At 31.6% G+C, this 21,513-nt stretch overlaps 2 protein-coding genes across 2 annotated transcripts in view; one reads left to right on the top strand and one right to left on the bottom strand.

The window, feature by feature from the left end:
• Nucleotides 1-2,149: 2,149 nt before the first annotated feature.
• The window catches only part of LOC108903180, a 22,880-nt gene continuing 3,516 nt past the window's right edge, over nt 2,150-21,513 (bottom strand). The window contains exon 2 of the mRNA XM_018705269.1: nt 2,150-2,362. Within this exon, the coding sequence (XP_018560785.1) occupies nt 2,150-2,362 (213 nt within the window). The remainder of the gene's footprint in view (nt 2,363-21,513) is intronic.
• LOC108903187 (cathepsin L1-like) lies at nt 8,575-19,140 on the top strand. Its single transcript, XM_018705277.1, has 5 exons — nt 8,575-8,682; nt 15,127-15,413; nt 15,562-15,915; nt 17,412-17,652; nt 17,840-19,140. Exons 2-5 carry the CDS (start codon nt 15,132-15,134, stop codon nt 18,169-18,171), a joined length of 1,209 nt encoding a protein of 402 aa, XP_018560793.1. The 5' UTR covers nt 8,575-8,682; nt 15,127-15,131; the 3' UTR covers nt 18,172-19,140.

Below are 21,513 nucleotides of genomic sequence, written 5' to 3'. Positions count from 1 at the left end.
GGCAAACCTTTTGTAAAAAAATATGTATTCTTTTAATCTATTTAAGTTACACAAACGGCCATGAAATACCATCGGAAATATAGGTCATATTCTCAGAAGACATCTGATTAAACCACAAACAAAGTGATGCGGATGTGCCTGCTAACTAGAGTATTAAAGGACATCCTACAGGGGTTCCAAGATATTATCGGAGTGAATAATTGGTTTTACCAATAGAAAGGTGCATTTTTCTCCACCTACATATTCTCGATAAGATGGGACATTTTATTAAATAGAATCAAATTTTTCATTGGTACGTGCTTAAGTCTTATTAAATTCCAGTCTTTTACGTTCACATAAAGGTTATTTTATAATTTTAATTAATATTCACACAAATAATAAAATGTTCCAGGGGTATTACCATAGCCGCTGGGCTGGCCAGACAGGCCAAGGGGCCAGTTTCGATAGGTCTCTACCAAAAGTCTAAAATTTCCGGAAAAATTGGGAGCAGAAAAATTGGAAAGAAAATGGAAAAATTGAAAATTTGTTATGTATTATCCAGGATATAAAGGGCTCTAGTCACTTTACTCTGAATATCTCCTTTTAAGCTCAGTTTTTTAATTTGTTTTTATGTTGCAATTTGGTCTAGCACTTTTATTCATTATTTATTCCAGCAAAAATATATCTGGAAGTTTGTTTTTGTTTCAAATATCTTTCAATTTTTTTACTAAGGAAAAAACTAAAAACGAAAGTTTTTCTGTTTTTTCCAATATGTAAAATCTCTAGTTCTACAGACTCACGATCTGATAATTAAACTTTCCTAAATTTTATTTTATTTAGTTTATTTGGTGTACTTTGTGCGGTATTAAATTTTCTAGGTTCTAGGTAGTTTTCTAGGTCTAGGTCTAATCGAAATTTGAACACGACATGATATTTTTGAGTCATTGTATAGTAAGTGTAGAGGGTCATATTCCAATTTTTTTCAATAAATATTTTCATTAAAATATCATATATATTCCGTTATATTATGCTTTCGATCATTTCGTGCAAAAAAGAAGTACAAAATCCAGTTGAAAATTGATACTCTTTTACTTTTTATATTACGGAAAAAAGTTGTTCTTATTAAAAAATTCTGTGTCATTTTAAATATACAAAAGTTAGTACATCTATTAAAAATGATTAGAAATAGTAGATGCTTTTATCTTTAAAACTGAATTAATAAATTATGTTAGTAATGCTAATTAAAAAACATTGAAATAACCAATTCTTTCCCAAAATTTGATATACAAAATGTAATCGCAGATGTTCACTAAAAAAGAAATAGGCATTTTGATTGCTCGCTTAAAAGTAATTTGTAACATATTTCTATTTGAATAAATTAAATATTCAGAATTGAAATTTATTCGCGTATTCCAAATTTGAACGTACTCTGACTTTTTTATATGTTCGCATCTTACATCGTTTTTTATATAATAAATTGGAGAAAAATTTATTAGATATTGGTTTAGACTTAAAAACTATGTTTACGTTAAAATTTGACGACAATCATTTTTAATTTTGCAATAATTTATATAATCAAAAAATATTTAATAGTGATTAACTTTTCATAACACATTTTTTTATATATTCTATGAAAATGGCATTTTTCCTAGACAGAATTGATTTTATTTGCCCCTAAGTAATTTGAGTAAGTAATTATTTATTAATTAATTATTATTATTTCTCAGCAGTACTTTAATTTATTTTTCGCTAACCTTGATAGAGAGAAATATTAAAAAAAATAAATAAAATAAAAGGTGTATGCACCTACCTATCTTAAATACCTTTCATTCACAGTTCAATACAATTACCTACATCATGTTACTTTCATTTTAGGACCGTTTTATATTAGTCAGTGTACATTTTTTCATTAACCTTCACTGTAAAAGACCTGTGTATTTCTTTACTTTCGAAGTCTAAGACTTTATCAGTAATTTTGACATTCTGTATTCTTTCTTTATGCAGTATTTTGATAATAGTCAATTTGTCAATTATAGTTTGTCAGTTATATTAATTACAGTGTTTCTAAAACATTACAAATCTGATAGTGTCCAGAAAATAATAAATATTTTTTCTTATACGTTATTCTAGAATAATTATTAAATTAATAACTAAACAGGTAATTCATAATTCAAATAAACTTGCGGATGCGGTCCTTATAGTCGACATCTCCAGCACGAAGGCGACGTTCGATTTCACTCCTATCCTTATGAACGAGATAACCAAAAGACACCATGGGTACGATCATAGCGAATATCCCAAAGAGGGCATTTTTGAGAGAGGGCTTGAAATATTCGAACTGGCTAGCTTGCATCGCTATGTACCGCTGAATGGCAGGGTCGAACTGGAAAGAATACAAAGTTTTGAAATAATTGTGAACAGAAAAAAAATAGCTGTTTCTACGCGGAAAAAACATTGTCATGAAAATTCGCACAATTGTTTCTAAAATCGCGAAGGGAACAAATTGGGTGAAAATTAGTCTTTTACATTGTGAATTAATTTTACAATCTTGAAATTATTACCAACAAATTATAGATTTTCTCAAATTTTCAAAGAATATTGTACGAGAGTTTGATATAATTTGTTCCTATGTACAAGTTTAAATTTAAAATTTTATTTTAATAATTTTCAATAAAACTTCAGGATATAGAGAAAAACTGATAATATCAGCGTTTTTATTGAGTCGAAATACGTACGTTGAGATATTTTTATTTACATTTTAACACATTCATATTTTTTTTTTTTTAGTTTTATTAAAAAGTTTTACAAAATCTGTTACGTTAAATGCAAATCCAATATCCAATTATAACTAGAGCTTGACTGAAAGGGGAAAGGGGGTATCCTTTTTCATATTTTTACGAGAGACGAAAACCGCTTTTTCCGGGATCAGTTCTGGAACCTGGGTACTTCTATTAGTCCAACCAAATTACAATTAGAGAAAAAAAAAAATTGTTACCTGGACTTTTATAAGTGGATATGGTAAATGGGCTTATAATAAACGTAAAAAAAATAAATGCGTGAGCAGGGGCGGCGGAGGGTTGATTTGGGGGGTTGAAGAGGGGTGAAAAATGGTATCATTGAGATTTCTGGCGAAAGTTGATGTCAAACAAAAAAGTATCCAATACAAAAGTTATAGATCATGAAAAAATCTACAACTCTTGTAGAGGGCACTTTTGAAGATAACCTCAAAATTTCCGAGAAAAATGCGAAAAACAGGTTTTTTTCTTTTTTTTCGTTTTTTATTTCTCATTTCCGCAAAAATAATTTAATTTTGACGAAACTTGGTGAAAGTATACTTTCCTGTGTCTTAAATAACCACAATTTTTTTTAGATAAAAAAATCAAGAAGTTTCCGAGATATTCATATTTTCCGGTCTGAAACACTTTTTTTTCAAAGAAAAATTCTACTTAAAAAAATCATCGTACAGAGTTCTGCCGGTAATCATTTTTTTCGTTTTGACATATACTTTTTGGTGAAATAAAAAAAATTGGAATCGCAGTTCAAAAACATGCTCAAAAATGCAAAAAAGAAAAATGACTCTTGCAGAAATGAGTTTTTCAGTAATTATTGTTGATAGTTTGTTTAAATTTAAAGAAAATTCAAAAACTGATTACACCATTCGATTGTACGGAAAAAATACAAAAGAAACTGTGTCTCATTGTTTGACCCGAAATTTTATTTTTGTACAGTATTGCTATAAACATAATATTTTTTTTCGTAGGATCGATTAATGTACTTATTTTTTTTAACTTTGAATTGAATTCATAGATGTATAAGCGACTCTTTAATTAAATTATGTAAAATTCAGATTTTTGCTTTCAAAATTTAAAAAATATTTACAAAGGATATTTACAGTTAATAATACTAGGCGAATCTTGGTCTTTTTGGCAGCCTTTTAACTTGAACTTCATCGTCCGATCCTTCATTAGAACCCAGTCTTCCTGTTCTTCAAACGTTTCTTTGATATCACTTAATTCTTCGTTTAATTGATCTTCCGGGTTCAAGCAAAGACTGGGCTTCTCAATTTCATGTGAAATGTCTTCGGAATCACTGAAATTTTCCGAAATTTTGTCAACGTTCAAACAATTGTCCGAACCATGACATTTTGTACATAAATCTGTACATCGCACTCCATGTTTTCGACACCCGCATCTATTACCGTTGGTAAAACCTTTTTATGAGACTAATGCAGAATCAAAAGTCATTGTTCGAAATGGTTGTAAATTAATTTCGTCTATTTACAAATGCACAAATGATAAATTATCTCTGGATGATTTGAGATTTCAGCAATACAAAGTATTAACTGCAAAGTCTACTTTTAAATTAGAAAAATTACCACCAACTGTCGGAGCAGCTACACAACACTCCTATAGAGCATACTTTCAGCTTCAGACGTGGCTTGGAAACAAAATAACTGCAACCAAGTGGGGCTGGAAAGAAGTAATTGCGAATAATTCCAAAATACTCATGCCTCGCTTTACAGAAGTTTCAGTCGTTCCTGAAGATTTAATAAAAACAATCTCTTGCAGCTGCGAAACCAGTTGTGACGGTAATAGATGCGGGTGTCGAAAACATGGACTGCGATGTACAGATTTATGTACAAAATGTCATGGTTCGGACAATTGTTTGAACCTTGACAAAATTTCAGAAAATTTCAGTGATTCCGAAGACATTTCAAATGAAATCGAGCAGCCCAGTCTTTGCTTGAACCCGGAAGATCAATTAACCGAAGAATTAAGTGATATCGAAGAAACGTTTGAAGATCAGGAAGAAACCCAGTTTAATGAAGGATAGGACGATGAAGATCAATTTAAAAAGTTGCCAAAAAGACCAAGATTCGCCTAGTATTATTAACTGTAAATATCCTTTGTAAATATTTTTTAAATTTTGAAAGCAAAAATCTGAATTTTACATAATTTAATTAAAGAGTCGCTTATACATCTATGAATTCAATTCAAAGTTAAAAAAAATAAGTACATTAATCGATCCTACGAAAAAAAAATATTATGTTTATAGCAATACTGTACAAAAATAAAATTTCGGGTCAAACAATGAGACACAGTTTCTTTTGTATTTTTTCCGTACAATCGAATGGTGTAATCAGTTTTTGAATTTTCTTTAAATTTAAACAAACTATCAACAATAATTACTGAAAAATTCATTTCTGCAAGAGTCATTTTTCTTTTTTGCATTTTTGAGCATGTTTTTGAACTGCGATTCCAATTTTTTTTATTTCACCAAAAAGTATATGTCAAAACGAAAAAAATGATTACCGGCAGAACTCTGTACGATGATTTTTTTAAGTAGAATTTTTCTTTGAAAAAAAAGTGTTTCAGACCGGAAAATATGAATATCTCGGAAACTTCTTGATTTTTTTATCTAAAAAAAATTGTGGTTATTTAAGACACAGCAAAGTATACTTTCACCAAGTTTCGTCAAAATTAAATTATTTTTGCGGAAATGAGAAATAAAAAACGAAAAAAAAACCTGTTTTTCGCATTTTTCTCGGAAATTTTGATGTTATCTTCAAAAGTGCCCTCTACAAGAGTTGTAGATTTTTTCATGATCTATAACTTTTGTATTGGATACTTTTTTGTTTGACATCAATTTTCGCCAGAAATCTCAATGATACCATTTTTCACCACTTTTCAACCCCCCAAATCAACCCTCCGCCACCCCTGCTCACGCATTTATTTTTGTTACGTTTATTATAAGCCCCTTTACCATTTCCACTTATAAAAGTCCAGGTAACAATTTTTTTTTTCTCCTATAAATGAGTTATTTCGATCGGTCTATATATGCAGAGCAGTTATTTAGTTTACTTTTCTCATTTCTTCCCTTTCAAAATATAAGTGCACGTTTTCGAGTTGCGCTTTTGAGATCTCGGCTGTCTTAAGAGATACAAGCTTAGTGGGGATAAGACCAAGATATGCAGTATAAGGTCGATTAACTTGCCGAAGAGAAATTTGACTTATTTTTTTTAAGAGTTATCGCCAAAAACTGAATATTTAAATTTACGTTTTTATTTCATTAATGAGAATTAACAGAAAGAGGCGGAACTTTTAAAATCAGACATGGTTAGGACACTTTTTTGTGTAGTCATATTACTTGCGACGACTACCAAGACTGAAAGACGACATTCGGTTTTCGCATTTTTGAATTCAACGCATTTTTCTGACTGCTATGATATATCATATACGATTAACTTTTTTGATTTCTTCAAATACCTCATTTGTACAAAGGGTGCTTTGAAAACAAAACATCCAACTATTATTTTAAGCTAAGTTTTGACAGTTCATTTAAACTTTCTTCTACAATGTCCAAATTCAGATAATTAGAAATGCATTTTTCACATGAAACGATCCCAGATGGTCTTAAAATTAATTAATCAATAAGTTTGAAACATATCCTGCTTTTTTCTCACAAAAATTGTATTTTTATTTCTAAAAATTTTGACATTGTCAATGAATCTTTCACTGAACTGTCAAAATGTCGTATAATGTAATTGTTTGCTATTTTTTTAAAGTACTCTTGGAAATAGTGATTAATTTGATATTCGACGAAAACAAAGAAACAAAGCATATTATGTCATAATTATAAAAATGTTTTATAGTAGGATCATATTCGATGTAAAGAATCATTGCCTGTCAAGGGAACCAATGGAGTACGCTTTTAAGGGTTTTAGAAATTGAATAATTTCTTTATACATTATGAAGGGACGAAGGGATCAGTTCACGTCTGGCACCCTTGTTCCTACAAAAATTCCTTTATTCTCATAAACTATTTATTTTAAATGCAATTTATTATAAATCCAATTTGTTTTTTAAATTCCACATATGTACTACATTTTACCTCTTTACGCGCCACTGTTGTTTACTTGTTTTTTGGAGGCGCTCTCTGATTTCCGAACAAGCTCGTCAGGTTAGTATTTGACGTATAACCGACCACTTCGTACACTCGATGCACCTGGGCGATTACAGCTACTATCAGAACACAGTGCGTATGCAGCGGTATGTCAAATTTTACATTCAATTTCATTTTAAATTTGAAATAGTTCATCTTACTCCTCCTAAAAATAATGACACGATTTTCCTTTGATAAAAGACCGACAACTTTTTGCTCTACTTTGCATCGAATACGATCCTACTGTAGGTATATTTGAAATCACTACAAAAAGGTGCCTTCAAAATGTACGAGTTTAAAAAAATCATCTTTATCCGTTTTCGATTTAAAAAATAAAAACGAAGAAGTTATCTTAGTTTTTCTTCGATAATTTCGAACAAAACGAAAAAATTTTTCTCAAATTCCACAACATTCCTGTAATTTATATCCCTTGTATCTCTTAAGATAGTCGAGATCCCATCTAACAATGGGTGGCCTGTAAAATGTAAAGAATAAAGGGAAAAATTAACAATTTCATATTTTTATAACTTTTCCTTCAGTTTGATTGATAAAAAATAGTGTGCTTTTGGTAGCATATGAAAAATATAGAAATAGAAAGATGGTTAGTCAATGTTATGGACACAAAGTATTCGTTAGCCTGTAAAATACATAAAAATTGATTCACTATTTTGGGAAAACCATCTAAGAGGATCGAGCAATAGCAGTCCGTCATAAATTGCATATAAATAGCTCATTTTCGGCAGGTATCTTTAAAGAATCATCATCGATTTGTTACAAGAATAGGAAAGACCAATTTTTTAAGAAAATTTTATGAAGTAAACGTTGAGTCACAGCTCACCAGTTATTCCTGGATCAAGAATAGGACGAGTCTCAAATATTTAATAATTTATTTACATCGTTATTCTGACAGTATTTTTTTTAGGTAACATTAGGTCGCTAGTCGCTACCTAGTCGATACTTGACCCATCCTGTATATATTCTATAGTCAATATGAACATTAACTTCATAGAATATAAGAAAATCTCAGATTTAACCACATTGTTAATAGCGAAAGTATTACGTCATATTTTATTGCTATAATAAAGTTTGTTATTGCTTCCCCTTAAATAGATCTTTTTAGTCTATCTAACAATTACATACTGTTAATTATATCTCGACAGTTGTTCCAGTTTATTTAAAAGAAATGTTATAGCAGTAAAAAAAGGAAATATTCCCTATTCTAATTATAGAGTAAAACTTGTCTTTATCTTTAAAATCGTATAGGTAGTTAGAATGTTTGCAATCATACGCGAACGATCTAATTTTTCATTCACGGTTACCAACAATTGCAAATTCAGCGGCACCAAGAAGGGCATGCTTTGCACAACACGTGTCTAGTTTAGATTGCGACTTTTTTTTTATAAATTTGCTAAAATTAACCTTGAAAACGATGCTTTAAATCAAACTATTCATATTCTAATACGTTCACCGGCTTATTAAAAGTTTCTGCGGTATGTCTCGGAGGCGATTCCGTCTAAATATGCATATTAATCTGAATGAAACGACATGGGACCCCCGATACTTAAAACTAGCAGCCCGCCTTTGGGGAAGGACTGTTTGTCAACTACAAAATATGTCGCGGTGGTCGAGGACACCTTCAGTATTATCCTGCGGTCCAGACCAACACCACCGGTAAGGACAATATTTGGGTCGAGTTAGTTTTGTTGTGCGGGTGCGAAATTTTAGTGAGTCGAGTGGAGAAAAGGAACTTTTGGAGGCACGGTAAAGTTTGTGATATTTTTTTTGTTTTGATTCCAGACATTAATTAGTAGTTGTTTTAAGTTTAAATTTTTTTAAATCTCTTGACTATTTCATTATTTTTGCATTTCAAAAAGAAAAAAAGGTTAATTTTGAAAATTGAAAGTTTTCAGTTGTTATCAACACCCTTACGATTGAAAATATACTACATATAAAAGAAATAATTCATTAATTTATACTGTACTTTTTATTTTTTATTGTTTGTAATATTTTGTACCATTTACTGCTACTAACAAAAAAATGTGTAATCATTTTCAAAACAAATATGGGAATATGAGGGGATTAGGGACATTAACTAAGTATTTTGACAATTAACGTAGTTTTCATAGATTAATTTTTAAATTTAGAATTAAACAGATCATTGTCGGATTAAATAATTATTTGTAGGCTATATACACCTTTGACAATAAACTGAAAAGTATGTTGATTATCATGACTTTAAATTAATTGTTCTAAATATTTTAAATGACGGAAATAATGATTTCCAAACGTCTACAGGGAGTTACAACTCACAAAAAATTTCTAATACTAGTTAAATCTTACGAAGATATAAAACTTCAGAACCAGATGAAATATCAATACCGAATTTAGTACGATCTTTTGGTTATTGAGAGTAAAAAAGAATATGTTGCTTGAACTCACTTTTTCATAACCACCGTAATATATTTTTTCGTATCTTTTAAAATGTAGATTTGTCGCGCAAAAGAACAATAACATTTCATTTTTTTTCCATTAGAAAGATTTGCAGTTCCGCCATAAGCTTTAAGGGGATATATTTCAGGTTAGGTAAAAATGAGTAAAAAAAACCTTGGTCTGAAAACCAACCGTTTTTCAGATATGGACCAACTTTTTTGGAAAAAAATTAAGTACCTATTTACTTATTAAACATAAGAAAATATATAAAGATAGAAACAACAGCTATTGTAGTAGTACGAATAAATAAAAACAAATACAAAAATTTGAAGTTATGCTTAATGGCATTGTAAATGAAATTAGAAATAATAATTTTTAAATAAGACTTCTTTAAGAAGTCAGGCTTCTGTTTTAATAAATAAATAAATAAAAATAATAAAACAAAACAGGAAAGAAATTCATAAATATACAGAGAAATAATAAGTATGTATGTTTACGGAATCAGTCAATCGGATTAATTGTATTAATAAAAATATTTACTTATTATTTCTCGAGGAGTTTCTAATATGTACATTTTTTTCCTCTTGAATGCATACATTGATAGATGGTCTACTTTCAAGAAATCAGGTACAGTGTTATATAGTTTAGGTGCTAAACATAGTAGTGATCTTTGGCCCAAATTTTCTTGCATTAAAGGAGATAAGTATTTTTGTTTTCTTCTGGTTTCATAGTTATGAGACATATCATGCTTATTATCAGTATAATGATACCCACAAACACAGTTGTAGTAATAAAGTTGTCTTACATTGAAGACTTTGGCTTCAAGGTACAACTCATTACTAGGGTAAGTTAATTCTTTTTGCAACAAAAAAACCAATACTCCCAGTTTCCCGAATTTCGTCAAATTGCCGTGTTATTGAACAAAAATATAATCAAAATACCAAAGAAAAATTTTTTTGAACGCTTTGTTTCTCAAGAACCAAGCCGTTGCGGACTCATGTTCATATGATCTTTTTATCTTAAAATTAGTCAAAGATTCACCCTTTAAAGTTTGTACAAGTATTTAATAAACACCCTGTATATTAATCTATAGAACCTCCCTTACGTTCAGAGGTGACAAAATGCTGCGCCCAGGCGTTTGTGTATTTTTACCAGAGCACAAGGACAGAGGATATGTACAGAATCCTCATCTTCATGTCCGCATAATAGTCCAAGTATTCTGTCACGGATTAATGTTAAATTTGCAGAAATTATTACCTGGACAGAAAAAATATGACCGTATAGAAAATTGAATTTTAAATTGAGTTTCTTGTTCTTTAAACTCGATCCAAAATGGCGAACATGGTTAAAAAAATCGAAAAGTTGCAAAAAATGGTTTTTCTAAAATAACTAAAAAAATATAGCACCGATTGAAAAATTTTAAATGAGAAAGTTGTAGAATTTAAAAAGATCTATCGACTGATTTTTTGTAAGTATCGATTGCTTTGTTATTTTTTGAAATAAAACTGTTAGCCAGACACGGTCCCAAGAAGTCAATTCATGTAAATGTTATTGTAAAAGTTTCCATTGATAAAATTGGATCAAAGAAGGTTCATTGGCAGAATGGTCAGGTGGATCTGATTTGCTTCTCACAGAAGTATGGTGTGTTGAAGCAAATCGGAAAATGGGATCTCTCAGCAAAAGCAGCGTTAGGATCGATAGAAAATTAAATTTTAAATTGAGTTTCTTGTTCTTTAAACTCGATCCAAAATGGCGAACATGGTTAAAAAAAATCTCAAAGTTGCAAAAAACGGTTTTTCTAAAATAACTAAAAAAATATAGCACCGATTGAAAAATTTTAAATGAGAAAGTTGTAGAATTTAAAAAGATCTATCGACTGATTTTTTGTAAGTATCGATTGCTTTGTCACTTTTCGAGATATATCGAAAAAACCGTTAAAAATCTTCTCTTTTCTCTTCTTCTATAACTCGTTTACATTTACGTTCCCATATTTGCTATTTACTGCAAGCATAGCCCGCGGCAAGCCAAAAAAGTACATTTTTGAAAAATTTAAAAATATTAATAATTTTTCGAGATTTTTCGATCGATTTTTTGAAAAAAGGCGCTCTCGAAAATTGGCTAGATCTTCTCAGCGGATAGCCCTACACTAACGATTTGCGGTTTATTTTCTTCGTAAAGAGTTATATTACCATGCTTTTAAAAAATGTTGACGATTTTATTAATGTTAAGGATCAAAAAATTACTGAAAAAGTTGCACTTTTTTGGGTATGTTTTTTTCAAATAGCTATTTCAATTTTTATTTTATGAAAATGACTTAAAGAAAGACATTTTTTCATGAATTTAAAAAAAAATGTTTTTCTACGACCTTCTGGAGCCGAGGTAATTTTTTTATTTAAAATGTTTTTATTTAACTTATATATATTTTTTTCTTTTATTATACTTCTTCACGAAGATATGGACGACGAACAAGAAAATGAATCAAAAGACAATCCGACAAAGAAAAGAAGAATTTCATTCGATAAATAATTTTATCTATATAGGATACTTGTTAGTTTTCATTGTAATAATTTTATAAATATTTTATACATAGTTGTATAATTATTAATTTTTTTTGTAAATAAATTAAATTCTTTAAACTTATTTTACACGAAAATTAATTAATTATTGAAATGATGAAGTAATTGTTAAAAAGCCAGCAACAAGTACAACGTCAGTATGATTAATGAAGCAAAAAAAGGACTATTTTGCTTCTAAGGCGAAAATGACTATAATATTCGTGTTTAGCTACCCTAGATTAAGTGCAAAAGAATTTTTGTATGTGGTCTAGAAGCCGAGATATCAAAGATTTTGCAAGCGTAAGACATTTAGACTCTACGTTATCAGTTTTCAGAGCGAGCGTGCGCCGCTTCCCCCTACTTATCCGTCCGGTCTAACTGAAACACTCGGCGCTTGCACGCTTCTGTTTATTACTCAATTACTAATACTAAAAATCAAGTAAACATATCCTACTATTTTTTTTTGTAAATATAAGTATTCAATATTAACCTCTATCAAGCGCATAGCTGTAAAATGTTAATTGCGTCCTTAAAATTTTTTTTAAATAAAAAAATTATCTCGGCTCCAGAAGGTCGTAGAAAAACATTTTTTTTTAAATTCGTGAAATAATGTCAGCAGTTTCTTTCTTTAAGTCATTTTCATAAAATAAAAATTGAAATAGTTATTTGAAAAAAACATACCCAAAAAAAGTGCAACATTTTCTGTAATTTTTTGATTCTTAAAATTAATAAAATAACATTTTTTAATAGCATGATAATATAACTCTTTAATAAACCGAAAATCGTTACTGTTGGTCTATCCGCTGAGAAGATCTAGCCAATTTTCGAGAGCGCCTTTTTTTCAAAAAATCGATATATCGAAAAATAAATATTTTTAAAATTTTCAAAAATGTACTTTTTTGGCTTGCCGCGGGCTATGCTTGCAGTTAATAGCAAATATGGGAACGTAAATGTAAACGAGTTATAGAAGAAGAGAAAAGAGAAGATTTTTAACGGTTTTTTCGATATATCTCGAAAAGTAACAAAGCAATCGATACTTACCTACAAAAAATCAGTCGATAGATCTTTTTAAAACCTACAACATTCTCATTTAAAATTTTTCAATCCGTGCTATATTTTTTTAGTTATTTTAGAAAAACCGTTTTTTGAAACTTTGAGATTTTTTTTAACCATGTTCGCCATTTTGGATCGAGTTTAAAGAACAAGAAACTCAATTTAAAATTTAATTTTCTATCAATCCTAACGCTGCTTCTGCTGAGAGATCCCATTTTCCGATTTGCTTCAACACATCATACTTCTGTGAGAAGCAAATCAGATCCACCTGACCATTCTGCCATTGAACCTTCTTTGATCCAATTTTATCAATGTAAACTTTTACAATAACATTTACATGAATTGACTTCTTGGGACCGTGTCTGGCTAACAGTTTTATTTCACTACACCTATCTGTTTTTCTCGAGGTCCTGTATCATGGGATTTTCTAGAAGTTGATTAACTTTTATTACATTTTTATTGAGAGTTATGATATAATATTAAATCCTAGTCACGCATGTTGGTCACTGATTTATTTATATTGTTATTACGGTAATATTATTTACAATACTTATTAAACAAAAATAATTAATAATAATTGACGTTTTAACGTCAATTAATATTTTCGTAATACTCGTACATGATCACTTCTACATCAAAGGGGGTTTATTTTTAATAGTAGTACGTTTTTGGATGTAAACTATAGTTAAGAAGTTCAAGTTCATTGAGTGTTAAGACAAAATAATAATAATAATTGCCAAATATTTTAAAATATTCCTTTTTAATTTGTCTGTGATGGAATGCAGACATTTTCAAGGTATTTATTTGTATCTCAAATGTATGCTGAAAAAATTAAATATTTATGTACCTACTGATACTGATTATTTTACAGAACTAGTTTCTTCACACAATTCTTGTCAAATCTAGCGAATTGGAACAATTCGTGGTATATAATTAAGTATATTGTTATTTTTTGATGTGTTACCAACTGAATTTAATACTTCTTAGAAAATGCTTTGATCTTCCTTAGAGTTAGACATGGTTTACGTTTTTTCGTGTCCTCACGTTTAATTTTTATTTGGCTGCTTCCATTATATAATAAACAGAGGTCAAAACCACAATGTAGTGCTGACTCACCGAATAAAAATTTTCATGTATTTGTTACAATATTTTTACCTTGAGTTCCGTCTATTGTGAAAGATTTCTTGAAGAGATAGATGATTATGAATATTTTACGGGCTAAATATTTCTATCATTAGTGGAAAACATATTTTTGGTCTATGTTTAAAGTCAAATAATATTTTAAAAGAGTGTGTTCGCTTGCTCAATTGTATTATATTATAAGACAACCTAAGAATTGAATTTCCAAATGGTTATAAATGTACATTATTAGATATCAAAAGTATTTGAAAATAGACCCATCAATCTTCCATTTATTATTTGGAAAGTCGTGACATAAATTGCGATCTGTAGTAATTGAAGCTTTTAATCATTAGCCAGATGTGTACAAGATTTTTCTGATGTAATTAGCATCTTCGGTAGGTTTTACAGGAATTTTATTGTTGAGCAATTCGTTATGTACATCAACGTCAACATCACGAGTAACTCTTGTCAAAGAGAATCGTGTATTTAGGACTTAAAAAGAAAGTTTCGGCATGTGCACTAGCGTACACAATGATTCTAAATACCGCTATATTTTACTTAGATATTAAATTACTTCAAAAATAATCTTTGTAACGCAGAAATGTTTTAATTATGTTATCGCGGTTGAATTTCGTGTTGGTGTTTGTCTAAAGTAATTATAAGGAATAGAAAATGGTCAGTATAGCGTATTTAGTTATTCTAACTGAAAGAATAAGTTCAGACACAGTCAGAAGAAGAGTAGAGACAGCATATTTTTATTTGCATTTAGTCCAAGCATGCTGTGACGACCTAACGTTAAATTTGCCGTATAGGAAATTAAATTTGAAATTGAGTTTCTTCTTCTTTAAACTCGATCCAAAAGATGTCGCTCGTGTATTCGTATTCCAGTTGGTCGGGTCATTAGTCCGCACAGTAGTTAGTTCCCGCAACAAAACCAATTTAAAAATGCGCTCTTCTTTTCTCTGTACGCTCCTACCATGTCTTCCATCCTTCCGCTCATTTTTCCATAATGAACGTGTTTCTATCAGAAATTTTTATGTTTCAGGCGATATGGCGGCTTTTCTGATACTTCTGGTAAGCCTCTTCCTCAGAACGGAAGCTGGTCAACATCACTTCGTCCCACCACAGCTGCAGTTCACGGGTCAAGTTCCACAGAGGTTGTACTCAACAGCCCACGCCCAAGCACACGCTGAGGCTCACGCACAAAGTCAAAGTCACGCCCAATCTCACCAGCAAAACCTCCTGATACCCACGTTTCAGCTAGAACAACATCTGGTGCCTCAGAAAATTACCCCGGATGAGTTGGTGGAAGAAGAATGGAAAGAATTCAAGGTACGATAGAAAACTGGATAGGGACTGTCGAGAATTTGTACACACCATTTCTGTAGACACTGTAATAAGTATTATTAAGGAAATACACTGCATGACCTTATTAATCTATTAACCAGAGTAATATTCATGCACCTACTTACCATTTCAGTTGGCATTTCGTAAAGTCTACGCAACAGAAGAAGTAGAGAAGCTGCGGAAGGAGATATTCATCGAAAACAGAGCGAAAATCGCTCGATTTAACCAAGACTTCAGCCAAGGCCATAAGAACTTCGTGCAGAGAATCAACGCTTTCGGTGACATGCTGTCTCACGAGTTCAATGCCAATGTAAACGGTTTTAACAGGTCGACGGTTTCACAGCAAACCGCCGCCGTAGACACCTCCTCTACTTTTATTCCCAGCGCAAATGTACCGTTCCCTGAAAGCATCGACTGGAGGCAGCTTGGAGCTGTCTCATCGGTCAAAAATCAACAGATGTGTGCCGGATGTTGGGCCTATGCAGCGGTAAGTAGATGATTTCAAAAGTTAGGAAAAGCACGGTACTTTTTTTCCTAAAATTATTTATTTTAATGGCTTTAAAAAATATATAAACGTAGTTGTGGCCAGAAATATGTGATCGTCATAAGGAATCCCTACGTTGTATACATCTATTTTTTTATTGGCCGGAAGGCGCTGGCTACTAACTTTAAAGAGGGGAAGTATGGTTTAATTTTATAAAACAAAAGCAGAGTAAATACACCTAACTTTGGTATTTACGTACAACAGTCTTCAAATAAAACATGTGACAAATAGAATGAACAACAAAAACATTAACAGCCATTTAACATAAAATGAGAGTGCCAACCTCACCTAGAGCTCCTGTGAGGAAAGAGCATGGCAGAGAAACCCACGATCGTTGCTCTAACTACCCAAATATCGCTAACCAAAGGCATAAATTAGAATCCTTTGCTAATGATAATTAAGACCTGACTCATTTAATGTGTCACTAAATGTCACCTCACTTGGATTAGACATATACACTTCCAAGTAAAACTGAAGAGGTTTGATGTCAGTTAGCCGGCAGGGCCGGAAGGTACTGGAGTTCAGTCGGGAGGCAATCCAGCTATAGTTGAGATTTCGGAAGATCTGTTTTAGCAATTCTTTTTTTGTATTTAATTATTCTTTTTTTTCAGATTCGTTCCTCACGGGCGAAAATGTTAGTAAATTCCACAAGGCTCTTATGTGCGTATGAAATAAAGTGAGCACAAGAAATCAAAGAACAACGTAATCATGATAAAACAAGTTAAATGTGAAACAAAGGAGTTGTTTTTGCAATATCTGGGCAGTCACGACAATATATATATACATTTTAACATGTAATAAATAATGAGCAATCGTTAATAATAATTGTAACAATTTTACCTTACAAAAATATACGCCCCTGAGCATAAGACAATGAAGGCTAAACATATACAGAATTATTATCATGAAACGTCTATAATCATCACAATCATAAGATTACATAGAACAATTAACAACAAAGTACTTAGAGAATAATTACCTGCTAACTAATATCGGTTAAACACTTTTAATTTTTCACTATTTTGCCACACTGCCCGCCGATCGTCTTATTACCCATCTCCACACTGTTCTCACTTCAACTGTTTAGGCTTCCTTCCAGAATTCCCCACATAGGCGTTTGCTTTTTTGCGCTTCCTTCTACCAACTGTTAATATTACGTTTTCATTATTGTGCAACACCCATGTAACAGGTGACGTCGAAGTTGATACGATAAGTACGGTTTTGCACAACATCTTCACTGTTGCCCTCTGTATTGGAAGTACGAGGAATTGTAGCCCTTTTCCTATCTTACCTGACCGATTAAGATTATTTTCCTATCTCTGCTTTGAGGTATTTCTGATCACTGAAAAGTTCTATAAATTGGAGAATACCTCCAAACCAGATGCTGGTTAAATGTCATTGTTATTTGTATACGTACAAACTTTATTATTCTGTTACAGGCAGGTGCATTAGAAGGGCAGCAGTTTAGGAAGACCGGCAAACTGACAGAAATCAGCGTTCAAAATTTACTAGACTGTACAAGGCCTTACGGAAACGAAGGTTGCGAAGGGGGTTTAATGGATCCAGCGTTCCAGTACATTAAAGATAACAAAGGAGTTGACGGTGAAGAGTCTTATCCATTGGAGGGAACTGAGAACAAGTGCAGGTTCAGGAGAGATGCCGCTGTAGCCACAACGACTGGTAAGTCTGGACAATTTGATTAGGAAATGACACAACATTCGGTATACCCGGGGGAAAAACAATTGGTAAATGTTTTCAAGTTCCAGTTATAACAATGTTTCCCTTATACCGCAAAATTTTTGACGGACGTTGTAGCAGCTTTTAAGCTTCCTTCACCCTTCTAACCTCCAAATTATCCATTTTCAAGGTTTCGTGGACATCGCCCAGGGTGACGAAAAGGGCCTGGAGATCGCTGTGGCGACTCTGGGCCCCGTGACGGCGGCCATCGACGCTAGCCGCGACACCCTCCAGTTCTACTCGGACGGGGTCTATTACGATCCGGAGTGCGGAAGCAAACCAGAGGAAATGAACCACGCCGTCTTGATAGTCGGGTACGGCGTCGAACCGAACGGTCAGAAGTACTGGTTGGTGAAGAACTCCTACGGTTCCGAGTGGGGCATCGGGGGTTACATCAAGATGATCAAGGACGTCGGCAACCACTGCGGGATAGCTACGCAAGCGAGTTTTCCACTAGTTTAGTTGTTTTTTGGTGTATAAGGAAGTGAATGGCATCTTTAAGATTCATTAATAAAATTTCGCTCCTCTTTCGAATTGTGTAAGAATGAATTTTGGTGTTGCTCTGAAGACAAAATTCTGCAGGTCTCCACTCTGATAAAAAATAAGAAAACAGTTCATGAGATGTAAAATCAAAGAAGCATCATTTGGGAGATACAGGATGATAAAGATTTATTGTTTTTTTTATTATTTTCATTTGTTGTACATGATTTTTGGAAATTATTCATTCAAATGCGATACATTCGACAGTTTTTTGAAGATCGAAGCAATATGCGAAGATGCAGGATGTTAAATGTTACAAAAAAAAATATTACGCAGAACTGACTTAAAATTAATTCACAGGCCGACAAAATTTTGGACCAGAAATCAGATTATACCTATTTTGAAAGTTTTGGACGAGTTGAATATGAATCCAATCTCAGAATTGCTACATAACGTCAAATTTTCGAGATATCCTAACCTAAAAGTTCAAAAACGCGATTTTTCGCTGTATTTGAGGTTATGTTACATCACGAGGTAATTTACCCCACAAAACTCGTTACTATACTCCTTATATCTACGAATGAACTTCCTCACTGTTATCAATTTTTCTATTAGACAACGAATAAAGAGAATAAATAATAAAAACAAAAAAATTTATTTTTTTTCTTATTTTTTTGTCAAACACCTGTAGAATTTTGTAGCTGGACTTTTGCAACATCCTGTACATCACAGCATGAAAATATTTATTTTAACTGATTCCATCATCATTTTCATTATTTCTCACCTAATATTCAAAATATTTTTAATATCTCTAATGAAACTTGTATATATTACAGGGTGATTCACAAATAGTGACCAAGAATGAAACCTTGTTTTCTTTGGTAATTTTAAGGGGAGTCTTTCCTATAAGGTTTTTGTCTAGGACACTTCGTTAAAAAGATACAGGGTATATTCAAAAAATATTTTTAATTTTTTTAAATAATTTAAAAACTAGCAAGTGAAATAATTTGAAAATTGGCACATGTATTTATGTACATATTGTCCAAAATCTGAGGCCTTCTCCTACAATTTATATGCTCCAGTGGCGGTGGCATATTTTTCTAAATAAAATAGTACGCTACTGCTTTACGGCACCAACCATGATATTTTAGGAAAAGCCGTAAGATTTTGGACAATGTGTACATAAAAACATGTGCCCAATTCCAAATTATTTCACTTATTAGTATTTACGAAGAATACGAGGTTATATATTTGATCATCTTTTGTGAATCTCCCTGTATTAAGAAAACGAAGAAATCTCATCTAAATCTACTAATTTTAGTAGAAAACTCATGGACCCTAATCTTAATAGAACACAGTATTGAATTAAATATTTATTAAAATAATTTTGTAGTATCTACAGAACCTTCATAAATGTTTACAAGCCATATGACCGCCAACCTTATGCAACCCAACATTGCACGATTGGTACTGCTAACGAAAAATCCCTAAATCTTGACGTCACCAATATTCTCTAATGAATCGTTTACAGTGAACAGTAACAAACTGTTGTGCCTACGCTCGAGGCAATGCGATCGCTGATTGGTTTAATAGAATTTCGTGAAAAATGACACCAATCACAACTGATGAAATAGAATATTGTGTTTTAATGTAATCTTGATCTTATTGTTTTAATAATTTTTAATTTTTCCGAATTTTAGTTGCCAACATGTACTGTTCCGAACAAAATTACTGATCATGTGGCTTCTATTCCTTTATGAAGGCATCGTACTTAAGTTGTATATGTTTGTAACTGGACTGTGTAATTGGAAATTTTCTCAAAAAGAGTAAGTCTAATTAATTAATTAGTACTTAATGTAATCAATAAATTTGAAAAAACTACTTTCGTACTTTCTTTCTCTAAAAGTTTTTTTAAATATCTACTTCGAGGAAAGATCACAAAAAAAAGTATTTTCTAAGTATGTATGAAAAACATTCTGAAGACTTTGACGATGCAATTATTTCCATCTCTAGTGATGAGATCGTCAAATTCCTTAACGCAATGCACTTATTACATTTGCGCCTACTTTCTTAGTAATTAACTGAGCATTTTTTACAAATAATATTAAAAAAACTGAAATAAAATGAGGGCCCTTAACGAATGTCATATTCTGTATGAATGCGGTAGTAAAGTATTCTTGGAGTTGAATGTAAGTGAGATATAATCTACAAAATGTGTTACCTACTGCCACAAAGCATTGCTTTGTATCTCTTCACAATATACATATACCTATTTTAATATTTCAAAACATTTCCTATGTTCATTTCCAACACTATTTATTTCTTTAATTAAAATTTTGTCTCTACTAAACAATTAATATTGTCCACTCATGGAAGAAGGCGGCATTGTCATCTCTTGATTCAAAATGTATATACTAAGACTGCAGCGCCTTTATAAATGCCCGAGTCCCACGTGACCAAATTTATTTTGGCGATCAAATTTGATTTTCTTAAGTTGGTGTCTCAGAAATTATCAAGGAAAAATCACCAACTAGGACCCTAGGTGACATGTCAATCCAGAGACGTTCGTAATAGTTTTTAAAAAGTTAGTAAAACATTTAAATGTTTTGTATTTTATTCACATTATTTTCTTTATCACTGAATGAGAGTAGATACAAAGAAGCCTATATTTTTTAAAGGACAGCCCTCCTCAACCAAAAAATACTTTTTCAATATTGAATGGGATAAAAATTCAAAATATCTTAGAGGAGTATGATTACTCTGTAAGTGTAAAGAATTATTATATTAAAAAAATAAGTACATTTTGCAGACCTATAATGTTTGTAAAGAAATGTAATATGTACTCCACTGGACTATCATATATCTTTGGGGAATTTTGTGTTAATTATTGACTCCACTGTAAGTTTGGTTTCCTATCAGTCGCGGTCACGTGGGATTCGGGCATTTATAAATTCACTGTATATTAGGCTCGATATTAGGTATGCTCGTTACAGTTGAAGCTTTATTTGAAGTATATCTTGTTGCATACCTAAGTCAGTATAGAGAGCTAACTGGATTAGCGAATCCGCTGTATGACACCATTGTAGCATTTTTACAAATAGACCAAGTAAATTAATTTTTTACTCGAAAAAAGTCCTATCCGCTAGATTATTGTAAAATTGTCTAAAGGAACATAATACAAGACATCTCTCGTCTCGTGAGTCAAAAACTTTTATTAGCTAACTTTTCTATTTAAACAAATAAGTGAGGAAAACAGTTTTTTCACTTTGCAGGGAAAACCATCAATTTTAGCGAAAAGTGACTCTCAGACAGCTTATAGGGAGT

Source organism: Anoplophora glabripennis, unplaced genomic scaffold, assembly GCF_000390285.2.
Source record: "Anoplophora glabripennis isolate ALB-LARVAE unplaced genomic scaffold, Agla_2.0 scaffold105, whole genome shotgun sequence".
Lineage (NCBI taxonomy): Eukaryota > Metazoa > Arthropoda > Insecta > Coleoptera > Cerambycidae > Anoplophora > Anoplophora glabripennis.
This window is presented reverse-complemented; position numbering and strand designations above follow the sequence as displayed.